General features: G+C 40.8%; 1 protein-coding gene and 1 long non-coding RNA gene across 5 annotated transcripts in view; one reads left to right on the top strand and one right to left on the bottom strand.

Moving 5' to 3' along the window:
* The window catches only part of LARP1B (La ribonucleoprotein 1B), a 39,689-nt gene extending 22,312 nt beyond the window's left edge, over window positions 1–17,377 (bottom strand). The window contains exons 1-7 of one of the 4 annotated variants that reach the window (XM_084519079.1): window positions 16,808–17,377; window positions 9,268–9,329; window positions 8,143–8,202; window positions 5,133–5,301; window positions 3,560–3,703; window positions 813–956; window positions 385–556 (exon numbers count right to left, since the gene is read on the bottom strand). In XM_084519079.1, coding sequence (XP_084375205.1) covers window positions 385–556; window positions 813–956; window positions 3,560–3,703; window positions 5,133–5,301; window positions 8,143–8,202; window positions 9,268–9,329; window positions 16,808–17,078 — 1,022 coding nt within the window. In that variant the 5' untranslated portion in view covers window positions 17,079–17,377. Of the gene's footprint in view, window positions 1–384; window positions 557–812; window positions 957–3,559; window positions 3,704–5,132; window positions 5,302–8,142; window positions 8,203–9,267; window positions 9,330–10,300; window positions 10,320–16,807 lie in introns of those variants that run through there. The other 3 variants (XM_084519076.1, XM_084519077.1, XM_084519078.1) reach the window with 3 other exon arrangements.
* On the top strand, window positions 10,789–15,655 carry LOC311436713. The gene is made up of 2 exons (XR_014693042.1): window positions 10,789–13,957; window positions 14,919–15,655. It is a non-coding gene; the product is annotated as an uncharacterized lncRNA (long non-coding RNA).
* Window positions 17,378–20,160: the final 2,783 nt, after the last annotated feature.

Raw genomic sequence — 20,160 nt, 5'->3', positions numbered from 1 at the left:
GGAAATTCTAGCTACATCGCCCAAGAAGAGCTTTATAGGCAAACAGACCAACAGTACTCAAAAACACGAGCTCAGAGACATCGTAACTCAATTACATGACAACATAAAAATAGTGCTATTTACCATAAATCAAGAAGGTATATGAATTAGAGCACGCTACAGCACAAGATGCAAAACAGCTTCCTTAAAATTCCTCCCCGTCACTCAAGCTTTTCCACCCCGCTTGTGAATAAGTTCTAACAGACACTGCTAACCATCAGATCAAAAAGAAATTGGAAAAGTCTTCATCTGCACCATTTTATGGATGATAACTCACTTCAAAGTGTTTAATCCTCATCTTAAATTGATCTCTAAAAATGTTTGTACTTTAAACAATCTACGTACATTTGACGTTTTATATATTCTTTGAGAAGCGTTTCATCCACAGAATACATCTGCACTCCTGTTCCATCATCGTAGTAATACATCATACTAGCACTAAGCTCAGGTTGAAATGCTTGGTCAGTTCTTTCACCATACAGTTCTTGATAACCAGTTGAGTAATATTCAACGTTCACTTCAAAATAAAGGAGAAAAGATGAAAATTATTAAGGTCGGTACACAGACATCTTAAGACACAAACATGACACACAGCGCTACTTTGTGATTTGCTTCCAACACCTGATTTAAAACAAACAAAAAACCTACTCAAGCTACTTAACTAGATTAAGCTACAAAATATATGTTTCACAACCACTCTAACTTCACATGAAAGCATTAATATTATAAGCGTAGTTTTAAAATGTCTGCTAAGCATTTATTTCTTTGCATACTTCTAGGGTTTCCTCTGCCTCGTCCTCTTCCTCTGCCTCGTCCTCTTCCTCTGCCTCTGGAGAATCCTCGAACGCTGCCACCCTCACTTCTCACGCTGCACACTTCATCGTGATCATCTCTCCTTTCTCTATCACGACGCCAATCTTTGAAAGAAAAAAGCATAATACAACCATAATTAAATATCACGGTATAATCAAGTAGTCTGTGATTTATTCCTAGGTGTTAACACAAAACATTGCACTGAGAAGTGTCCCTCACTACCTTTTGGATGCTCAGAAAGGCTGAAGGAAATGACACTGCAGAATACACAACTGGCGTCAACACAGAGCTCCCAGCTTGTGCCCAGGCAATCCGCCAAGACTCAGCCATGCTGGCTGGAAGCAGAAGGTCAGATCTGAAGCTTCAAGGGTTAAAGAGGAAGGTTTGCAGAGCAGTGCCTAAGGGTGAGTGGGCAGGAGCTGCTAGCAATAAAGAGCAAATGAGCTTGTCTGGCAGTCAACCTCAAATGCTTCTGAAGCAACTGGACGCTCTCATGCCAGCTCAGGGATCACAATACCTATGATGGACATGGGATAGGAATGTGTGATCATGCAATTCTCCTTCCAGGCACGATAATGCACTCTGCTGCTGTGGACAACTCCCAGCACTTACGGCAAGCTACAAAGAGCTGCTAGCTCTTGATAATCCTGCTCTGGGGAGGATTTCCAAGGGGGAACCTCCCTTTTGTTCCCAGAAGCAGCCATCTGCCACTCCCCTGACTCAGCCTTTTTAACAGCAATCTTTATTCTCTACGCTTGCCCCCAGACAGAGCTTCTACCTTAAAGAATTTTTGGTTTTATGTTTTTATTAACACATGCAAATCTAAGATGGTTCCGTAATAATCAGTGTAAGTGTTTCATTAATAAATGCGTGGGTTTTGGCGGGGCAGTGGAAATAGAGAAGAAAGGAAGGAAAGCAAGCAGGTCCACGCAGACACCAGGCCTTGACTCCACTCACCACAGGATGCCTATAGTTCTCCTCACCTGACCTGGCTCATATGAGGAAGTGAAGCCCTCACACACACCCTCACATCCTTTCTTTCTTTCTTTCTAACAGTCTTTGGGACTTCTATCTTTATCCAGTCAACCTTGCTGTAAGTATATTTAAATTGTAATTGGCTAATCTTCCAGATTCAGGGGGAACCCACTGTCAGAAGAACAGCTGGGGACACAGACCCTATCTGATGAAATTGAGAGGTGCTAACTTGAACAATAAAATTGTATCTTTAGTCTTTTGTTATTAGGAATCCTATTTTACTAGTAACTATTTCTAAGGAAGCTTGCAACAACATACGTATGCTTGTACATTCAAGTTCCTCTATTTTATCTTCTGTCAAGTATGACTCTGAATTTAGGAATATCATAATCTGCATGTGCCTCTCATTGGGAATTTGGACCCCAGCCTCTGAGCTCACTACCCTCAACCTTGGAGATTCCAAATGTGGCACTGTTTGAAGTATTTCCCCAGATCAATTTCATTTTTGCATTGAGTGTCCCTGTGTCTCCTAGACGCGTGCAAAAGTCCTGCAAAACACTTTCAAGAGCTAACGCTGTATTTAAGCCTAAGCACTTTTTTTCCTTTGCTTTAATGCATATAGACAATGTTCCCAAAGAACGGGGGACATTTTATGTTCTCTCACACTGAAACTGATCTTAAATGACTAGAAACTTGAGACAGAATTTATGCTACAAGTTTCTGGTCATTTGACCATGCAGTTCCTGAGAAATAATTGCTGGAGAAAAGCAATACACTAATAAAAATCCTCCCCCTGCCCCCTTGCATTCTTCAGACATCCGGATCACACCCTTGTATCAACGTTCCTAAAATGACTCCATAAACGAATCTCATCTCAATAGCGTCCAGCATTTATCATGATAATGAGCAAAACATTAAATTATTAACGTACATTGTGATTCTAAACTTAATTGCCAATATACAAACCAAAGAATTAAGAGTGTGACTAAGATATCTGCCTTCTGATAAGCAATGTTCAGAACACCTGAAGATCAGAGGCAGTACCAGCTGTGATGCTTCATCCCCTCTGTTATGCTCATACAGCTTTTTGCAAGACCATGCTGAGAAATAGGTTGTGGAAGTGGTCCAACTTAAAGGAGAAAATGGCATCAGAAGAATTGCCAAAGCAGAATTCAAAGGGTAATTCAATAAGTAACTGCTCTGGCAGCAACAAGCTGTTGGAACAGGAATAGAGCAGGACAGAACAGCCACATTATGAAAATATTATCAGACTTTCTGCACTGTGAAACTGTGGCCCAAGACTTAGTAGTTAGCCACAAGGATAAAAATATATGACACTGCACCAGCATATACTGTAAAAATGCTGTTTCCAAGCTCTTGTACGTAGCAGAGTCAGTGACTGAGACATTGCAATTCTGATGAATATGCAAAGAGGTTTAAGAAATTAACAGTAAGTTTTAAACAAAACTTTCTAACTTAAAATTCAAACATCAAACTACACTGCAATTTATTTGTTTTTAAACATTATTGGCAAATATTAAGAGTAGGGGTTTTGTGGTTTTTGTTGATTTGTTTAAGTACTAGCAAAGTCAAGTTTCAACATAAGCTGCAAATCTAACACCTACTCTCGTGATATTATCCATCAGAGAGGGAAAAAAAAGAGCAGCATAGCACTTCCAACGTGTCTCACTCCCTCATTTGCTACAAACCAAAGAGATTGAAAACTACTTACTTCTTGTCTCATTCCGTCTGTTGTTATGAGGTATTAACTTGTTTGTTTCCAGCTGAGATCTTGAGCTACTTCGAGAGCCTGGTCTTTCTTGACTATCTGACCGTACATCATCCAAGTGAAGTGGCAGCCATTTCTGCTTGTTACCTTGAAAAGTTAATATTTTAGTCTTAGTTATAGTACTGATTAAAGTTTCAGGTCCTGTTCCAGATCCTATATAATTCTTCTTGTAAAACTATTAATAACAGTTAATTTCAATGTTTAAGAAATAGGAAAAGCATTGTATTTTTAGGATATAATGACTAAAAATAATAAATGCAGTAAACAACTTCTCAAGCTGAAAGGTAAACTTACTTTAAGCAAAGAAAATGAAAGTGAGTTTATATTTTATTAACAAACTTTTAGATGTAAGCTCCATTACCAAGAATTTACAGCTACAAGTACGACTAAGCATCAAATACACATACAATAAATTCATGACTGTATAATTTCACAATTTGCATATGAAACATAAGGTAAAAATTAGCGTATCAAGTTAAGCACTGAAATAAAGATTTCAATCACCAACCTAAGCACTGAAATAGATTTCAATCACCAACTGTAAACATTTTCCTGAGAATTTAGCTGTGGCTCAGTATTTTTACATCAAGATATTCCGATTAAATTCATGAATGGGCATCAAAAATGATTAGCAAAACCATATTTTTTTGAAGGCTGGCCTAAAGTATCCACTAACCATTTACTTAGTGATAATATTTGCTGTTCTACACTTGATTGGTATCATGGCTTCATATCTTTGTAGCCAGGAAACATAAGCAAACACATAACATGCATAATCCACACTGGGGAAAAACACGGTTTGTACTTGTGGAATGCTTTGCTTTAAATTTTCACATAGACTGAAATAATTAAAAGCACTATAGCATTTTTTTTTAAATACATACTTTGCAAGATTAACAAATCTAATCAACAAAGGTATTTAGGATCTGAAAATATTCCAGCAGGGAGTCAAGAAATAAAGCATCTGATGGTAGAAATATACAACTACCTCAGTTCTGTCCTTGGCCCCACTCAAGTTTACTGACCAAGACAAACTGAGGTTTGTTTCTTATTTTTTATGCAGTAGATTGGATCAAGGGGAAATGACTAACCTGGTTTAATTCTCCAGCAATCTTTTCTAATAGCAAAATATGAAAATTAAAGTAAGATGCATAGTATGCATATGCATACATACATGTACATATATGTATGAAGTTATACGAACACAGTTCTGTCTACTCAGTAGATAAAGATGTGAGACACCGTAATGGAATGAGAACATGGTATTCTGGAGATTCTCTGTCAGAGCTTCACACATCTCTAAGAGATGAACTGAACCCAGAATTACTACTTAACTAAACAGAACACTCCAAAACCTGAAAAAGAAGGCTTGTTTTAAGCTTCCTAACATATATATAACACAATATAACCTGCTATCACCTGGAAATTGAAAAACAAAGTTTCAAGTCATTAAACTAGAATTAATGTAACTGTATCAAAGATGAATTATTGCTTTACATGTAGCACCTAGACCAACCTTTTTTCCTTTGATTATTAGTTTGACTTTCATCTTCGCTGATGTTATCTCCTGGAACTTCTGGCTTTGCCTCCAGGTTGTCCTTGGTTCCATTATTGCCTTTTTGATCAGATTTCTCCTCCTTGTCTTTTCTATTTGTTGGCTTCTTGTTGTGACTTACAGTCTTACACTGCAAAAGATACTGGTAATTATTTCTGACAGTACAGCTACCAATAGCAAAACATGCAAGTTTCCTTTATGTATTGAAATTCCTTTACTATTAGCTGTTCCCAATATCTTCAGGAGGGTGAGTTTTAACAACGGTGTTTTGCAGAGTCTCATTTTACATAGCTGTATTTTCTGCTAGTCTGGAAAGACTATAAACAAGAATTTAGATGGATAGAAGTACTGTTTTGGTTTTTAAACTGAAGATGTACAATTGTGGAACGCACAACAATCATGTTTCCCTGCCTCAAAACTGACATTCATCCCATGGGAAAGAAACACTACTTTACTAGTACCTACTGTTCAGACTGATTATCTTTAAAAAGCTGTTCTTACAGAATATTGAATGTATTGCCTATGTGACCTTCTGATTTACCAATCCCAAAAGCATGCCAAGTGTCCATGTAAACTATAAGGAGCCATGGTTCTTAGAATCATGGAATCGTTCTCGTTGGAAAAGACCTCTGAGATCATCTAGTCCAACCCCTGACTTAGTACTAAAGTCCACCACTAATCCATGCTGAATTCTACATCTACATGTTTCTTGAAGACCTCCAGGGATGGTGACTCAACCACTTTATAGTTGACACTGGGCAACCTATTCCAATGTCACACAAACCTTCCAGTAAAAAAATAAAAAATAAAAATCTCCTAATATCCAACCTAAGCTTCTTAACTCTGCTGATTATGTTTCATTAAATCAGAACATAAACCAAAGACCAGAGGATGCGGAAGTGTATGACTAGTTCTTTTTCTCCACATCAGAATACGCCATTTACTGGGACCTGTTTGCCTCTGAATAGTGCCAGCGTACTGCAGATCATCACTTCTTGGAAATCCCATAAAATAGCAGGTTTCAAAGAAGGCAAAATAAACAGCCTTTCAGCAAATAGTGTAAAACTTCATTTTTGCAGAAAACAGCAAAATTAAACTTCACAAACATTTTTGCCAAACAAAAAGAATTCTCTTATGTTGTGGAAACTGCTTTGAACTTGCTGGAATACATATAGTAGATACTGCGGTACTATCCCATATCCCGCAATTAATTTGACTACAAAACCTTCCCTTAGACAAATCAACTGAGATTAAGTACAAAATAAACGTTACTTGGTTTAACAGACCCTACATGAATTTCTGTGATTAAATTCTCACACATCCGAGTCAGCAAAAGGTTAATTAACATCTATGCAATACAATCTAGACCATCTGGTAAAGCAAAAAATCATTAAAAATACTCTTAAAGCAGACTATTTCAGAAAATATCATATAAGTATATTCTTTTGCAACGTGATTAATGTATTGATCTCATCCACTTTGGTTAGTACTGTGCAGATGTTATTTATCATATCAAAATTAAACACAACCAAGTAGACATTAAAGCACTGTGGTATTACAGACAGCATGAAGACATGGGTACATGTTTTTCTAAGTCACCAAATTAAATATCTCCCACCCTCAAAAAAAAAAAAAAAAAAAAAAAAAGCTAAAATAAGCATATTCTAGACTTGGTCATAAATCAACATTAGCATTTAAAAATATTATTACAAGGATTTAAAATGTAATTCTTTCAATGCTACTCAATCCATCAGAGCTAGGCTTGGTAGATCCTCTCCTTCTGTGAGGACCGGAATATTACCAGTAGAGAATATAATGTATCCTTTATGATATTGATCACCCACTGTCTTCCTGTGAGCAGTGGCAGTTAAAACATCTCAACAATTGACAGGAATATTGGTGATGGAAGAGCTTACAAATACTAAAGAAAAATCAATTTGAGGCTCTTACACAAATCCTAAACCTCCATGGGGTATATACACACACTACAATATTTTAACTGGCATTTCAGCAACCAAATGACTGTTAATTTATTTGAATCTAATCTATTCAGATTTTGAAGATTCTTCTAACAGTTTCAAAGATCTTCTCTGAGATCCTGTAGAACAAGATACCAGAAGCAGCAAATTCTACCTAGAAGAAAATGTACTGCTGTGACAAATCTACAGATATCTAGAATTTTGACCTGCCACATGAAATGCCTTGTTAGACACCTGTGGATGTTTTGTTGCTGATACGACAACAAGGTGTAACTTACTCAACCGGGGGAGAGAGAAGATGTTAGATACTAAGCCCACAGGACAAATGAACAAATCTTCTGGTTTCCCTCACCAAGAAAACAGTCTAGCATCACAAGGATGATGCTAGAACTAAAGCAAAGACCAAAAATGGTACCACATAGCTTAGAATAATCTATACTTCATTGTTTCAAATAATACAGCATAAAAGAGATCTAAGATATGTTATATACTTACCACTTGAGATAAAAGTAAAAATTTGATAGAATTGATGCTAAGGACAGTCAACAGGAAAATATATCCTTACTCCATCCCCACTCCTCTGATAACTCCCAGGGCAACTTTGCACAAAGCATACCAGGCACAAGGGAACACACCATCTACACAGTCCCAAAGAATACATACTGGCCTTCTTTCTTGTCTGTTCACAAACTTCCAAAGGAGAGGAAAACGGATATAGAAGCTTGAAAATGGTGGAGTAAATACGGCACCATTTTTATTTACATGTCTACACACACCAGTTAAGCTAAGAAGAATGTGTGTGTGCATGAGCTTGTGAAGGATTCAGAAATTCTCATACCAATACAGAGAGTCAAGCACAGACCAGAATTATTGACAGCACTTCTGCTGAAACCTGAGAACACCCAAAGTACATTCTGAGGGAAATAATATTAATCACAGCAGCCAACATGATTTTTAATAAAACAATAACGGGGATAACAAAGAAAACTTACTTCATTATTTGCTATTTCACTTGGTGTTGGCCAGTTTGTGATATCACCGAAGTCACCAGTCTGCAAAGACAATACACAGGTTATACTACTTCTTCAATTTATTCCTATTTAACACATGGAAGATGTCTGTCATAACTCAGATGGCAAGACTACACCTTTGAACAAAATTGCCAGAAACAGCAATTCTTAAAAAATTGAGAAATACAGCAGAAAACAAGCAGCTTTTTAAAACAGAGTATGTTCAACTGTAGAAACAACCAATCATTGCAGTTACATTCAGATCACGGTACAACACATCTTACCTATCTTGTACTAACAACTGTCTAACAAATGCCTTCATTAAGAATGTATTAAGTGGGCATGGCCAAATACAGATGCCCAGCAAGCAAAGCTTTCTTCATTCTATTATTAAAACAAACTAACAGAGATTAAGACTTAAGTACACAGAAAACAATGTTCAGATTAAATGTTGTCTTATACACACCTCTCTACACAATTTAAAGGCATCTACCACTTTACAAGCTTTTTAGCTTTTGGAAGACCTTTGAACACTGTGTTTTCACAGTCTAAGAAAGCGTAACTGTATTTTTTCTTATTTTTTCAGTAGAAGGGTTCAATGTCTCCCGTTACAATGAATTTGTAACAGACCATAAAGCATAATACACAGATAGGATTTCTGATACCAACCTATCATCTCTTGTGCTCAAGTGGTGTTGTTTCACTGAAGGCACTTCCGTTTCATATAATCCCATCACTTTTTTTTCTAAAACAAGAGTGCCTTTCTGTATCCCCTTGAATATGTACCACTTCAGCTTTCCTTCTAATTTTAAATTTCCTGTCCTTTTCTGACTTTACTCTGTCTTCAAAATTAACCAAGGCAGAACATAACACTTATGGTTGTAACTTCAAAACACCTTGCCTTTTTTTTTTTTTTTAAAGTAATAATAGCCATTTATGACAGTGAATATTTACAACCAGAAATACTTCTCTGAAATTATTTCTTTTTCCTACCATATTATTAGCAGAACTAAATGCCAGTTAAGATAAACAGGTTAGATTAACTGCAACTTCTAAAACAACCAGTCCAATAACTCAAAGCTAAACGTTCTTCTGCCAAATACACACCTTGCTGTATTTCCTTGTCCTGGGTTTTGCTGCCTTTATAACTTTAGTGGAATTTTCTAGTTCTGAAAAGGAAGAAAAATATTTTCAGGTGAAGAATTAGGTTGCACTTAAAAGCATACAGCATACCTTAACAGCTTGCAAATACCTGGTATGCTAAACGAACTTTTATTTTTTTTCTTGGTGGTTTTGGTATTGAAGCCAATGATCATTCATGAACATAATTATTGCAAGAATATTTCCATAAAATAGTACATGACATTGAAAAACTCACACTCAGAAGTGTAACTAATCCTGAAAAACAGGTGTATAGAATATAGTGTAGCACAGTATTTAAGCATTTCTTGAACTATAATGCCAAGATTGTCTCAAAACACTGTTATTTTAACCTAAGTATTAGCAAAGAAAGTGATGCCCAAAACATAAAAAAATACCCTATTAGAGGGTAAATTTAGAACACGATTCATTTATGAAATCTACCATTATGTGAGCATGAAAAAATCTAGAAGCAATTACGTATTGACGAATTCTTAGCAATTTCCATTTATTAGCAAACAGGCAAATGCTAAAGAATTTAGCCATATTGCTCATAATCAAGTCAAAGGAATGGAAAACATTAAAAGGAAAAATGGTAAAAAAAAAAAAAAAAAAAAAAAGACTATAAAAATACATTAAAGATAATACATTTTAATGCTTAGATTCCACAAGCTACGAGAACTGTTCACAACAAAATACAAGCAATTGCAAGAAAGTTTATACTTGCACATTTTCAGAACCTTCCTGAGCCAAGACCTAAACTTCATAAAAGTGATTCTCCTCCTGAACAGAGCTGCCTTTAATTCAACCTGTAGTATCCATAAGGATTTAACTTAATGCTTGCTAAGAACTCTCTCACACACATATCAACACTACTGGGCCTAATTAGCTAGGACCAGTGAGTTACATTTGCAAAAAAAAAAGTCTAAATGCACTATATCCTTTAATGCACGTGCAATTTTCCATTCTGTATGCAAATCCAGTTTTCTTATTTTTCTACCCATTTAATTATGTTCCAACTTTTGCTGGGAATTCAGGGAAAAAACGGTAACTTTTCTCAGGTAACTTTTCTTGGGAGATTAATTCAGACAGATGAAACCACCGTTCAGTTTCTCTCACGACAGTAAGAACAGAACTAGGCACATTTTCCAATAGAGAAGTGGTTACATCCTTTCCTTGAAAAGTCTTATTCAGTCTTTTACCAAAAGCCAAGCTTTTAACACTGAGCATGACTGAAATCGCTAGGGGATTATTATTTCATAGGAAGATACCATCACCTCCTTAACCCTTATCTCTCTCGCATCCAGCGACTTCACTCATCTTCCTTATCGCAGCTTCACACTGGGAACCCCACCCTCATGCCCCACAGTGACTCTGAAAACTCGCTCAGTCCTCTTCCTGGAATATGCCGTGAGTCCTATAAACACAAGTTCACGTCTGCTCCATGCGGCACTCTCAACTCTGTTACTACAGCTACGTACAACTCACCTGAATCCAGCGTATCGCAGCACCCTGATCAATGGGAGAGTTTTGCCCCATTTGTCACTGGCAGTTTCCCCACACCAAATGGACCCCTAAAGATTTGCTTTTTAAAACAGAGACAAAACAATTCCCCCAAATGCTTCTTGCTTGTTTTCCAATCTCAACTGACTTTAGATGGAGAGCTTCCAGTTTTCTAGACACACAGTGACTGTATCATCCTAATTCTAACTTATCACTCACTAGTAAACTAAGTGCCACTATAAAATAAGGCAAAACAGCTGTAATCATGGAGCATCATGGAAATTTCTCTCTCTACTGTTCGATTACCTTCCTGAAGCTCTTTTTCCATCTCACAGCAGTTTTACTTAAATTGCTACTGAAGGACTGCTCTGCCAGAACTTCTACTCCGTGTGTCACGAGGGTGTAGCAAGGAATTAAAAAAGACAACTCAACATCAATGCGCTATCTTAGTCAGGAGATATTATTCCAGACAGCAGCAGAGGCTATCTGAACTAAGCAGAATGAGACCCAACTTGTTTTTCAATAATCTCTCTTATCTAAGTCAAGGATGTAGTAACCTAAGACTTACAAGATGCATTTGCACGCTCAGTGAAAAGAAAATTACTATGAAGCAACAACACCGTCAGGCTGACAGTGCCCTTTCCGAGCGCTGATCCCGCCACACGCCAGACTTCCCTAACAAGCAGCTCCTCAAAGTTTCTGGCCTTCCGCAAGAGTCATGTTCAAATCCAAGATTAACTGACCTTTCCTGACTGGCTTTCTGGCGCTTGTCACGTGGGAGTTGGATTTTAGTGCGAAGTACGAAAGGGGAGATAAGGGGTCAGAGGGAAGAAGGGTGAGAGTAAAAGAATAAAACACCACATCATTTAAAGGTTTCCTCCCTGATAAAGTTTGTTATGACAGAGACTACAGCCACTGTGCAGGCAAACCTTACTCTAGAGTGCACTTAAATAAAAGCTCCATGCCTAACATTAGCCCGGCCTTCGGTTTCAGCATCACATAGCAGTGCTGAATAGCAGAAACAGGATCTTCAGCTTATTGCCACAGCACAATCCAACAAGCCCCTGTAAATAAACTATTTCACTTGCTGTTAGCTGCAGCCTAACTGTATTTAAATGGTTTATTCGGTCATAGGAGACAAGGTAACTAGCTCAGGAAGAGCAAGCTGTGCTGATGAAAGGATTCAGCTGTCTTCAACTACTTCACTTGCTGGGTTTTAGCTGAACTTTGAAGGGGTGGGGGAAAAGAAAACAAAACAAAACAAAAAATCAAGGATGAGCAAGTTTAATTGCTTGTGATTACCCTTCAATCACTGAACTCCAGTGAAGATGCCATACACACGAAAACCGAAATCACCTTTCAAAGCCATTTTCTCATAGTGATTCTTCCAAGTCTCTTAACACACCACACCCTAACACAAGATATTTTCTGCAAAAAGACATGGATATGCAAACATGCCAACCGCAGTATTTCAGTTATTATGCAGCTATTAAAAATGAAAGATGAATCTAGGAACCACCAAAAAGGCAGCAATCCTCAAGCAGCAGAAACGGGAAGGTGGGACTGAATGCTGTGCAGAGATGGAGAAGCAAAGTTTGCACATAACGATGCATCACCAAAGTCCTGCCCAGCACAAGACAAATTACTTTTTCAGTAATACTGCTTCAGAGTACTCCATTCAATACTTCATTTCAAAACGTATGTTTTCAAGTTCTGGAAATAACCAGTCAGATTTTTTTTTTTTCTGATGGGAGAACAGGGAAGATACTGCCAACTTTTTCTGAAAGTGATGCCTCCTATAATAAAAGGTACAACACATCCCAATTTTGATACAAACATGTTTTGTGATTTCTAGACAACTTTCAAGTGTTACTTTTACTTAGCACATGCATTCTCCTCAGCAAAGGAACACCCTATCATAAACACCAGAAAACCTTCAGGAGGCGGGTGAGGTGGTGCAATCAAGAAGCAGAATGGCTCTTCAAAATTTGAGTGGAACTTGTTTGTTGAAGTTGTAGAACATTTTCCACCCAGTTGTATTCCGGTTTATAGACAAGGTAGCTAGGCTTCAATCTGTTAATTTAACAAACAAATATAACAGTCTTGCAAATATGACAACACAATCCCTTGGAGTACAGGACAGTTTAAATCTAGAGCATGGATTTATGAGAAATAAAAAAAAAAAAAAGTAACCTATGCTAACATCCTTTCCTACAATAGTTGACTTCTTTGCACAATTTGAACAACTAACCAAGGTAGTGAACTATTTCAGCAGCAGGCTTCCACATGTTTATAATAAGAAACTTTTCCAATGGAACAAGCACTGAACAATCAATAGGAAAAAAAAAGTCCCCAACACATGACTGATTAATCATTACACTCTTTATTTTTCTTGTGCTTTGCTTCTAATCCTATTTTGTTCTTAGCTTCTTCATAGAAAGCTGCAACCTGTGGCTCAATTTCTACAAAAGGTTTTGTGGTCAAAAAGGAGCACGTGCTAGAGCACAGCAAGCCAGGGTCACGTCTGGGACTCTGGGCAGCCAGATGTGCTTCTCTCTCCTAACAGATTTCCACTTCAGCAACCAGAAAATCTTCCATACAAACTTCCATATTCTGTGTTCTGTACACTGCTATAGGTCTATAAAAACAGACAGCCCATTTGGAAAGAGAACACCTTTAATCCCTTCTGGCTTGGGACAGCAGTCAAAGTTGTGCCTTTTTACAATTTTTAAAATAATAAAAAAGTTACTAAACAAACACACAGGGAATTCCTGACAACTACCAATGTGCCTGCATTAGATACACCAAAAATTTGATAACCAGATCATTTACCAATTTACCAATCATTTACCAATTTACTAATCAAAATTTTAAACTCGTTATTCCTAATAATACAGTACACCTCCACTAAACTGTGCTTTTACAACCCATTTATTAATAGAGTGAAGCAAATCCAGTTACTCAACAGCACCACACTGAACTTCTGGAACCAAAATCCCAGCCAGACGAAGGGTGCTCTCTGATGTCCTGAAATCAGTGCAGTGAGGAAGGCCAAACTGAGCACAATGTAAGAGACTGGAACATGCGGCTACTTTGACTGGCTGCATCAGAGCACACTGGGAACCACAGCTACTTTCACTGCTCAAAACCACAGGTATGTATTTTGCTTCATGAAATACTTTCATAAGTTTCATGACCCATTTTTGAATAATTGTCTAATGCCTCATTAGAGGCTAACATCAGCTACACAAATCACATGAAGGCTAAAGAACTTGTCCTTTGGGGTCCTGCTTGCAAAGGGCGCCCTTGAAAGGGTGGCATTTCATCAAAGAGGTGGAAGAACTTTTGAGTGAAATTATTTCACCAACTCCATGCCGGACACGCATGAAGGAAAGGTAACTGACTTCTGCCAAAGGCCAGCTCTGAGGGCTGGCTGAGGTAAAACAAGACTCAAAGGGAAGACGAGGAAAACAGGAATAATTGTGGGTTGTTACAGGGCTTTGGTAGGGACATATTTCCCTGGCTCCATTTAAAACACAACTTATCTTGTTACCTTGTAAAAAAATGATTATCTACAAGATTACATAGGACTCCTTCCTCGCAACCATTCCTCTCTTCATTGTCAAGTTTCAACTTGAAGAAGTGAAGACTCAGAGAAATATACGAAGCTCAGCATACAGGGGAAGGTGGGGAAGGAAGGCAGGCTGCAAGGGCTGCCTTTAATCATCTGACAGCCATTGCTGAAGCTAGCTGCCTGTGTTCAAGGTCTCCAGGATAAGACAGAAGCCTATTAATTTCACTAGCAATTGCATGCTGCTACCAGACTTTCTCCATGAATTAAATGGAGACTGGTGGAAGCAGCCGTGTAATTCTGAAATTACTCTGTTTAGGAGTTTAATAAAGGGCTTATCCCAAAACACAGAACCGTGTCAACAAACTCACCATAAAAAAAAAAATCAAGTATGTTTACACGAGGTGTTTGGTTTGCTGTGACGTTATCAAAACCTACTTACATAGCCGAGACCAAAAAATAAAAGGTGGCAGTAACAATGCTTGGACAGAATTCTTTCGGTGAGGAAGGACTTTAAGCTTTTACCAATACTTTTTGCTTTCAGGTGACTTTAGCAGCTGGTGTCACAAGGAAGAGGCAGCTCTGCCCTGGTACAGGTGGCTGTCGCAGTGTATCGGCAGTCTGAAGGGGACTGACTGGAAGCAACCTTCCCAGGAGCGCAGCTATCACCAAGCACACTGCGCTTGCATGTGTCAGTAAAGTTTCAACAAATTAAGCCAAGATCAACAAGTCGAACAGGATTCGGTCGCTACTTTGATGTGAGATTCTTTCCCATTTTATTACCCCCTTTATGGACAGTTTTACATTCCATCCCAGTAGTATTTCTGCTCATCTACTTATTATTTCACATGACTAATTTCCATACTACTACGCTCATAAGGGCCTAACGCGACTGATTTTGCTTTGCCAACGTGCAATTAGTTGCTTGAAAATACGTCTCCTGCTGGAGGTGGAGGCACGTGGTCATTCCTGTCCTCCAACAGCCAGGACAGATCGGCTGCTTATTCTCCCCTGACGAATGAGCATTTGGCTGAACCAAAATGTACAGCTCCATGTGTCTTTTTCACCGATGCCATTACCAGCACCTTTACAACCAACAGCCACTCCTAAATTTGCTAAATTATACACTTGCCACTGAAAAATGTATTCCACTGCAACTGCTCAATTAGGTGTTAATTTCATAAACAGCAAGCACAACTTTTGTACACTTAAAAAATAATTAAATCTCTCTGAAAATAAGCATATAGTGTACACAGCATATAAACTCACTGCTGCTCCCTTCTTCTTTCTTCAATAATTATTTTTGTGTTTTGTCTTAAATTGGGTAGTAAACTCTGCAGAAAAAGCAGCGTCTTCAGCTGAGGCCTGAGCAGGACCACAAGGTGTTAATATAACAAAAAAAGCTTCTGGTGTATTATTATTGTTACTGCCCCAGCAACCCAAAGGAGTGACAAGCTCTCTTTCATGTATGGACAAGACTGCAAGCTGCTGCCCGGCAAGCTGGATTGTAGAAGCTACGCGTAAGTCGGTATTTATGAGCGCGTCAGTACACACAAACAAAACAGTCAAGATGATAAAGGTGACTGTACGTGTTGCCAAAAGGTTTGATCTTCGGCTAAATAAAGAACCTGTGGTCTGGAGAACCCTTTTGTCTGCTTGCATGATCTGCATACTTGAAACCATAAAAGGCCATACTTGTCTTTGTGAAGGAAGCACACGGTTAATTTAAGGATAAAAGCGACTGTCGGAACACAGGAAGGTTTGTCAGGTGCCTTCAGGAGCAAGTGCAGAGACCGAGATTCTCGGGAAACACATGCTGAAGTATGGGTTTTGAGGTTGCCGGCTTGCTTCTAGCCAAGAACAATACTCCAAGAAGCTGCTAACTTCGAGGAACGCTGCAGTGGCCTAAGCACAGAGCCCGGCAATTTCAAGTCAGGTCTGCGATCTGCCTGCTTAGTCGGTACGGAGCCTCTCAAGCAGCTTTACCTCACATGTGGCGGTGATTAAAGGCCACCAGAAAATTACACCCTGGCTACCCTCGCTCCGCATAAGCGCTTTGAATCCTCAGCGCCGGCAAAGCCCCTCCATGTGCTGCCGCGCCGAGCCTCCGCAACCCGCACCGCGTGAAAAGCGAAACCCAGCGGCGGACCCAACAGAGGGGCTGCACGGTAGAGAAAAAACACCCAGAGAAAGCACAGAACCAAAGCGCACAAGGCGAGGGAGCCCGCAGGACCCCGCAGAGCTCCCAGGAGCCAGCCCGGCCGCACGGGGCCGCCGCTCGGCAGCTGCCCGTTGCCCGCCCCGCGGCCTGCGGCAACCGCTCGCTCGCTCCCTCCCTCCCGGCCCGGCCCGGCCCGGCCCTGCCGGGCGAGCAGCAGCCGGGGCAGGCGAGCAGGGCCCCGGGGCCGCCCCGCCGCTCGCAGGGCGCCGCACCTGGGTCCCGCAGCCCGGCGGTCTCGGCCGTGTCCGTGTCCCCGCCGTCCCGCGCCGCCCTGCGCCTCGTCCACGCGTTCTCCTTGGGCGCCGGGGCTTCCACCGCCGCCGCCCGCCGCCTCTCGGCCGCCTCCGGCTCGGGCTCGGGCTGCCGCCAGTCGCCGCTCTGCTCCGCGGCCTCCCCGCGCTCGCTCTCCGCGGGGCCGGGCCGGCTCCGTGCTCCCCAGCCGCGGCGCTGGGCGGGCGCGGCGGAGACGTGCGCGGCGGCCATGCCCTGCCCGGCCCGGCTGCGGGGGGCGGCCCGCGGGGGAAGGCTGCGGGGCAGCCGCGGGGAAGCCGAGGCGGGGGAGCCGGCCCCTGCCCGCCCCTGGCCGCCGCCCAGCTCCGCCTCCGTGCTGCGATCCCCGCCCCGCGCCCTCGGCCCCGCTCCGCTCCGCTCCGCGCACGGGGCGACCGCCCCCCGCCGCCGGCACCCGCGGGGCAGCAGCGGGCGGGCGGGCGGAGCGCTGCCGGCCCCGCCGCGGGGGGGACGCGGGAGGAAGGGGCGGGGCGCCGTGACCTCACAGCGCCCGTTGCCCCCCCCCAGCTCGGAACAACGCGGCCCGGCCCGGCCCGGCCCCGCCAGGCGCTGAGGGGGCAGAGCGCGGCCGGGGCACCGCCACCACAAACCTCCCTCACAGCGCCACGGTCACCTCAGCACGTGGCTAAAGACGCTTGTGTAAAACGTGGCGGGGAGGTTGTGAAGCAGTGGCCCTAAAAATACCCGGGGTTTGGTGTCGGCGAGCTTGATTTTCTCAAAACACGCTATTCTCTGCTTTAACGACACTGGACAGAGTTTAGACAATCCACAATAACTAAGGCTATTAAGCTAAAATACTGGTAATAAGGGAGACTCATAAACAGAAAAAAAAATGACAACTGCTTGTACAACAGGTGATGACAAATTACTCTTTCTTCCTTTTTTAATTTACACCAAGAAAAAAGGTAGCATGACTAAGATTAAAGCAAGTTTTCGGGCTCTTAGAAGCATTCTTCTCCACCACTAAGAACTGCATTGATTCAGGTGCAATAAATGCACGAGTTGAGGACACACCATCAGCATGTCACAACAACAACGTACTTGAAGCAAGGCAAGAATGCTTAATGAAGTTTTGCTCAGGAAAAAAGAAGGGCACTGCTTACACCCCCCTACACCTACGCTCCTGAAAACAGGTGTTCTCAGTCATGTTATCTGCTCAAAACACTGTCCCCATCTGTTATTCGGTGTTCTGAACTCAGAGGGTATGCAGAGGCAATGAAGAGTTGTTAGAGTGGTGTGAACGTGCAGAGGCCCTACCTAGTCAGTGGCAAGAAGGGCATTACCCATCCTGTTTTCTTTTCCTCACACCAGGGCTAGAAGAGAAGGCAGCAGGACTGTAGGCCAGCCAGGACTTTAGGAGCACCCTGACACTGCAGTACAGGGATCTGAAAAGACCAGGGAAAAAGCAGGAAAGTGATTAAGAATCAACTATATGAGTAAAGGCGGACAGTAACATGGCAGCTTGACAGGAGTTTGCAAATACTTTTTTTGCTAACTCTGTGGTAAAAGAGGACTTGCTGTATACTTAATTGTATGTAAGTATACAAAAGTCTGTGAAGAACCTTGCAAGTTGCCTAAGACTCACCCCTACCTCTTGGTCTAGTTGTTACCATCCCTCTTGTTACTTTTTAGCACTCTAAGTCAGACTTCCTTGCCAAAACCTGGGGCAGTTTTTCCTTGAAGAGCACACTATTTCAAACATTTATTCTTTGTAAGAGAGGCTCCTTTACCCTGCACAAAACCAAGAATACCAATTTCATGCTTTAAAGGCTATGCTTTCTGTCACATAGAAGCATCCGAGCACTTCAGCAAACACTGCAAATTACAGAGTTGCATAACATTATAGCATAATATAACAGCATTTTACTCATGTAACACTTGTGCATGAGGAATTACATGCCCACGGACTGTACAAACCTTCTTTCAATACTGTATAACTTATCATTACAGCCAAGCTGACACAGAACCTGACACTTTAAGATAAAGAAACTTCCCTGCCCAACCAACTGTAATTACGATCAACATTAAAAAAAAAAAAAAGTGACACACGACAGAAACAATTAAAAATATACATGAAAAATATTTACTGCCTCAAAGTGTTAGCAGCTACTAAGTAAAAATATCAGTTCAAAGATCATCACTTTATAATAAAACTATCTAAAGAGTATCTATATGCATTTATATGACGTGCCAGTAAGGAAAGCAGCAAGACCATTACTTCATGCAATTGTGCCTTTTTGCAATGTGAAGATGTAGTTGACTTAAGATTAACACGACACAAATGATCTATCCTCACTAAAAGAAAAGCTGAGTGGTCACAATTCAGGGGGGTATTTTTGGACATGGGAAAAACATTACAAAAAGCTCCACCTGACAATCGTTAGACACAGTCCACTCAAGACCATGATCAGCAGAGGTGCCAGGAAAGAAATGTGCAGACACAAAAAAAAAAAAATAAATAAATAACTGTGTCACTCGTTGATAACACACCAGACCTAACTTTTACTCTGCCCAGAACCTTTCAGAGGCAAAGCCCACTGCATTTTTCCTACTCATGTGTTGTCAATCTTAGTATGCAGAAGGGTTACCAGAGCCTTTGCTTTTCAGACAGAAATAACTGCAATAAAATTGATTGCATCTTGGTTGCTGGGTACAACCGGCAGGCTTCTGTTACATTGGCTGCTCCAGTTCCAGAGAGCGAGCCACAACAATTTTCTGAGGCTTTTTTTTTCTTTGTATATAAACAACACCAAGACTCAAAGATGCACATGCCAGTAACATTTACAGCTATCTGTTCAAAGCAGCCTTTCAATTCATGTGAGATATTCCCATCTGTATGGCAGACTGCTGCAGATGATGAAATAAACTCCTTTTCTCCCTACAGCAACACTCCAAAAGCCTAACACGGCCTTCCTCCCACACAGATAGAATAGCCATCAACAATTCCTGCTGGACTATTCTACAATATGCTCTGAGCTTGTTGTAAGACAACACACCCTACTCTGAAATACAGCAGCAAGCAGGAAAACGTTAGACTGATTTTTTTACCCTCTGAAGTAGAGGTATAAGTAAGTATAAGTAAGCCTGGGAAATTCTAGCTCAGTGAAGCCACTGGGAAGTCTAATATTAGAATCACAACGGTATCTTAATTAGCTGATACAAGCTTAATGTAGAATAACATGAAAGCAGTATCATTGTTTATTATGTGAAGCCTTTATCTTGTACTGTAGATTAACTACTCTTCTTGTGCTACAGTGCTAGTAGGAATATAAAG

The sequence above is a fragment of the Aythya ferina genome, assembly GCF_964211825.1.
Source record: "Aythya ferina genome assembly, chromosome: 4".
Classification (NCBI taxonomy): Eukaryota; Metazoa; Chordata; class Aves; order Anseriformes; family Anatidae; genus Aythya; species Aythya ferina.
Note: the sequence above shows the minus strand (reverse complement) of the source record. Positions and strands in the feature narration are given on the sequence as shown.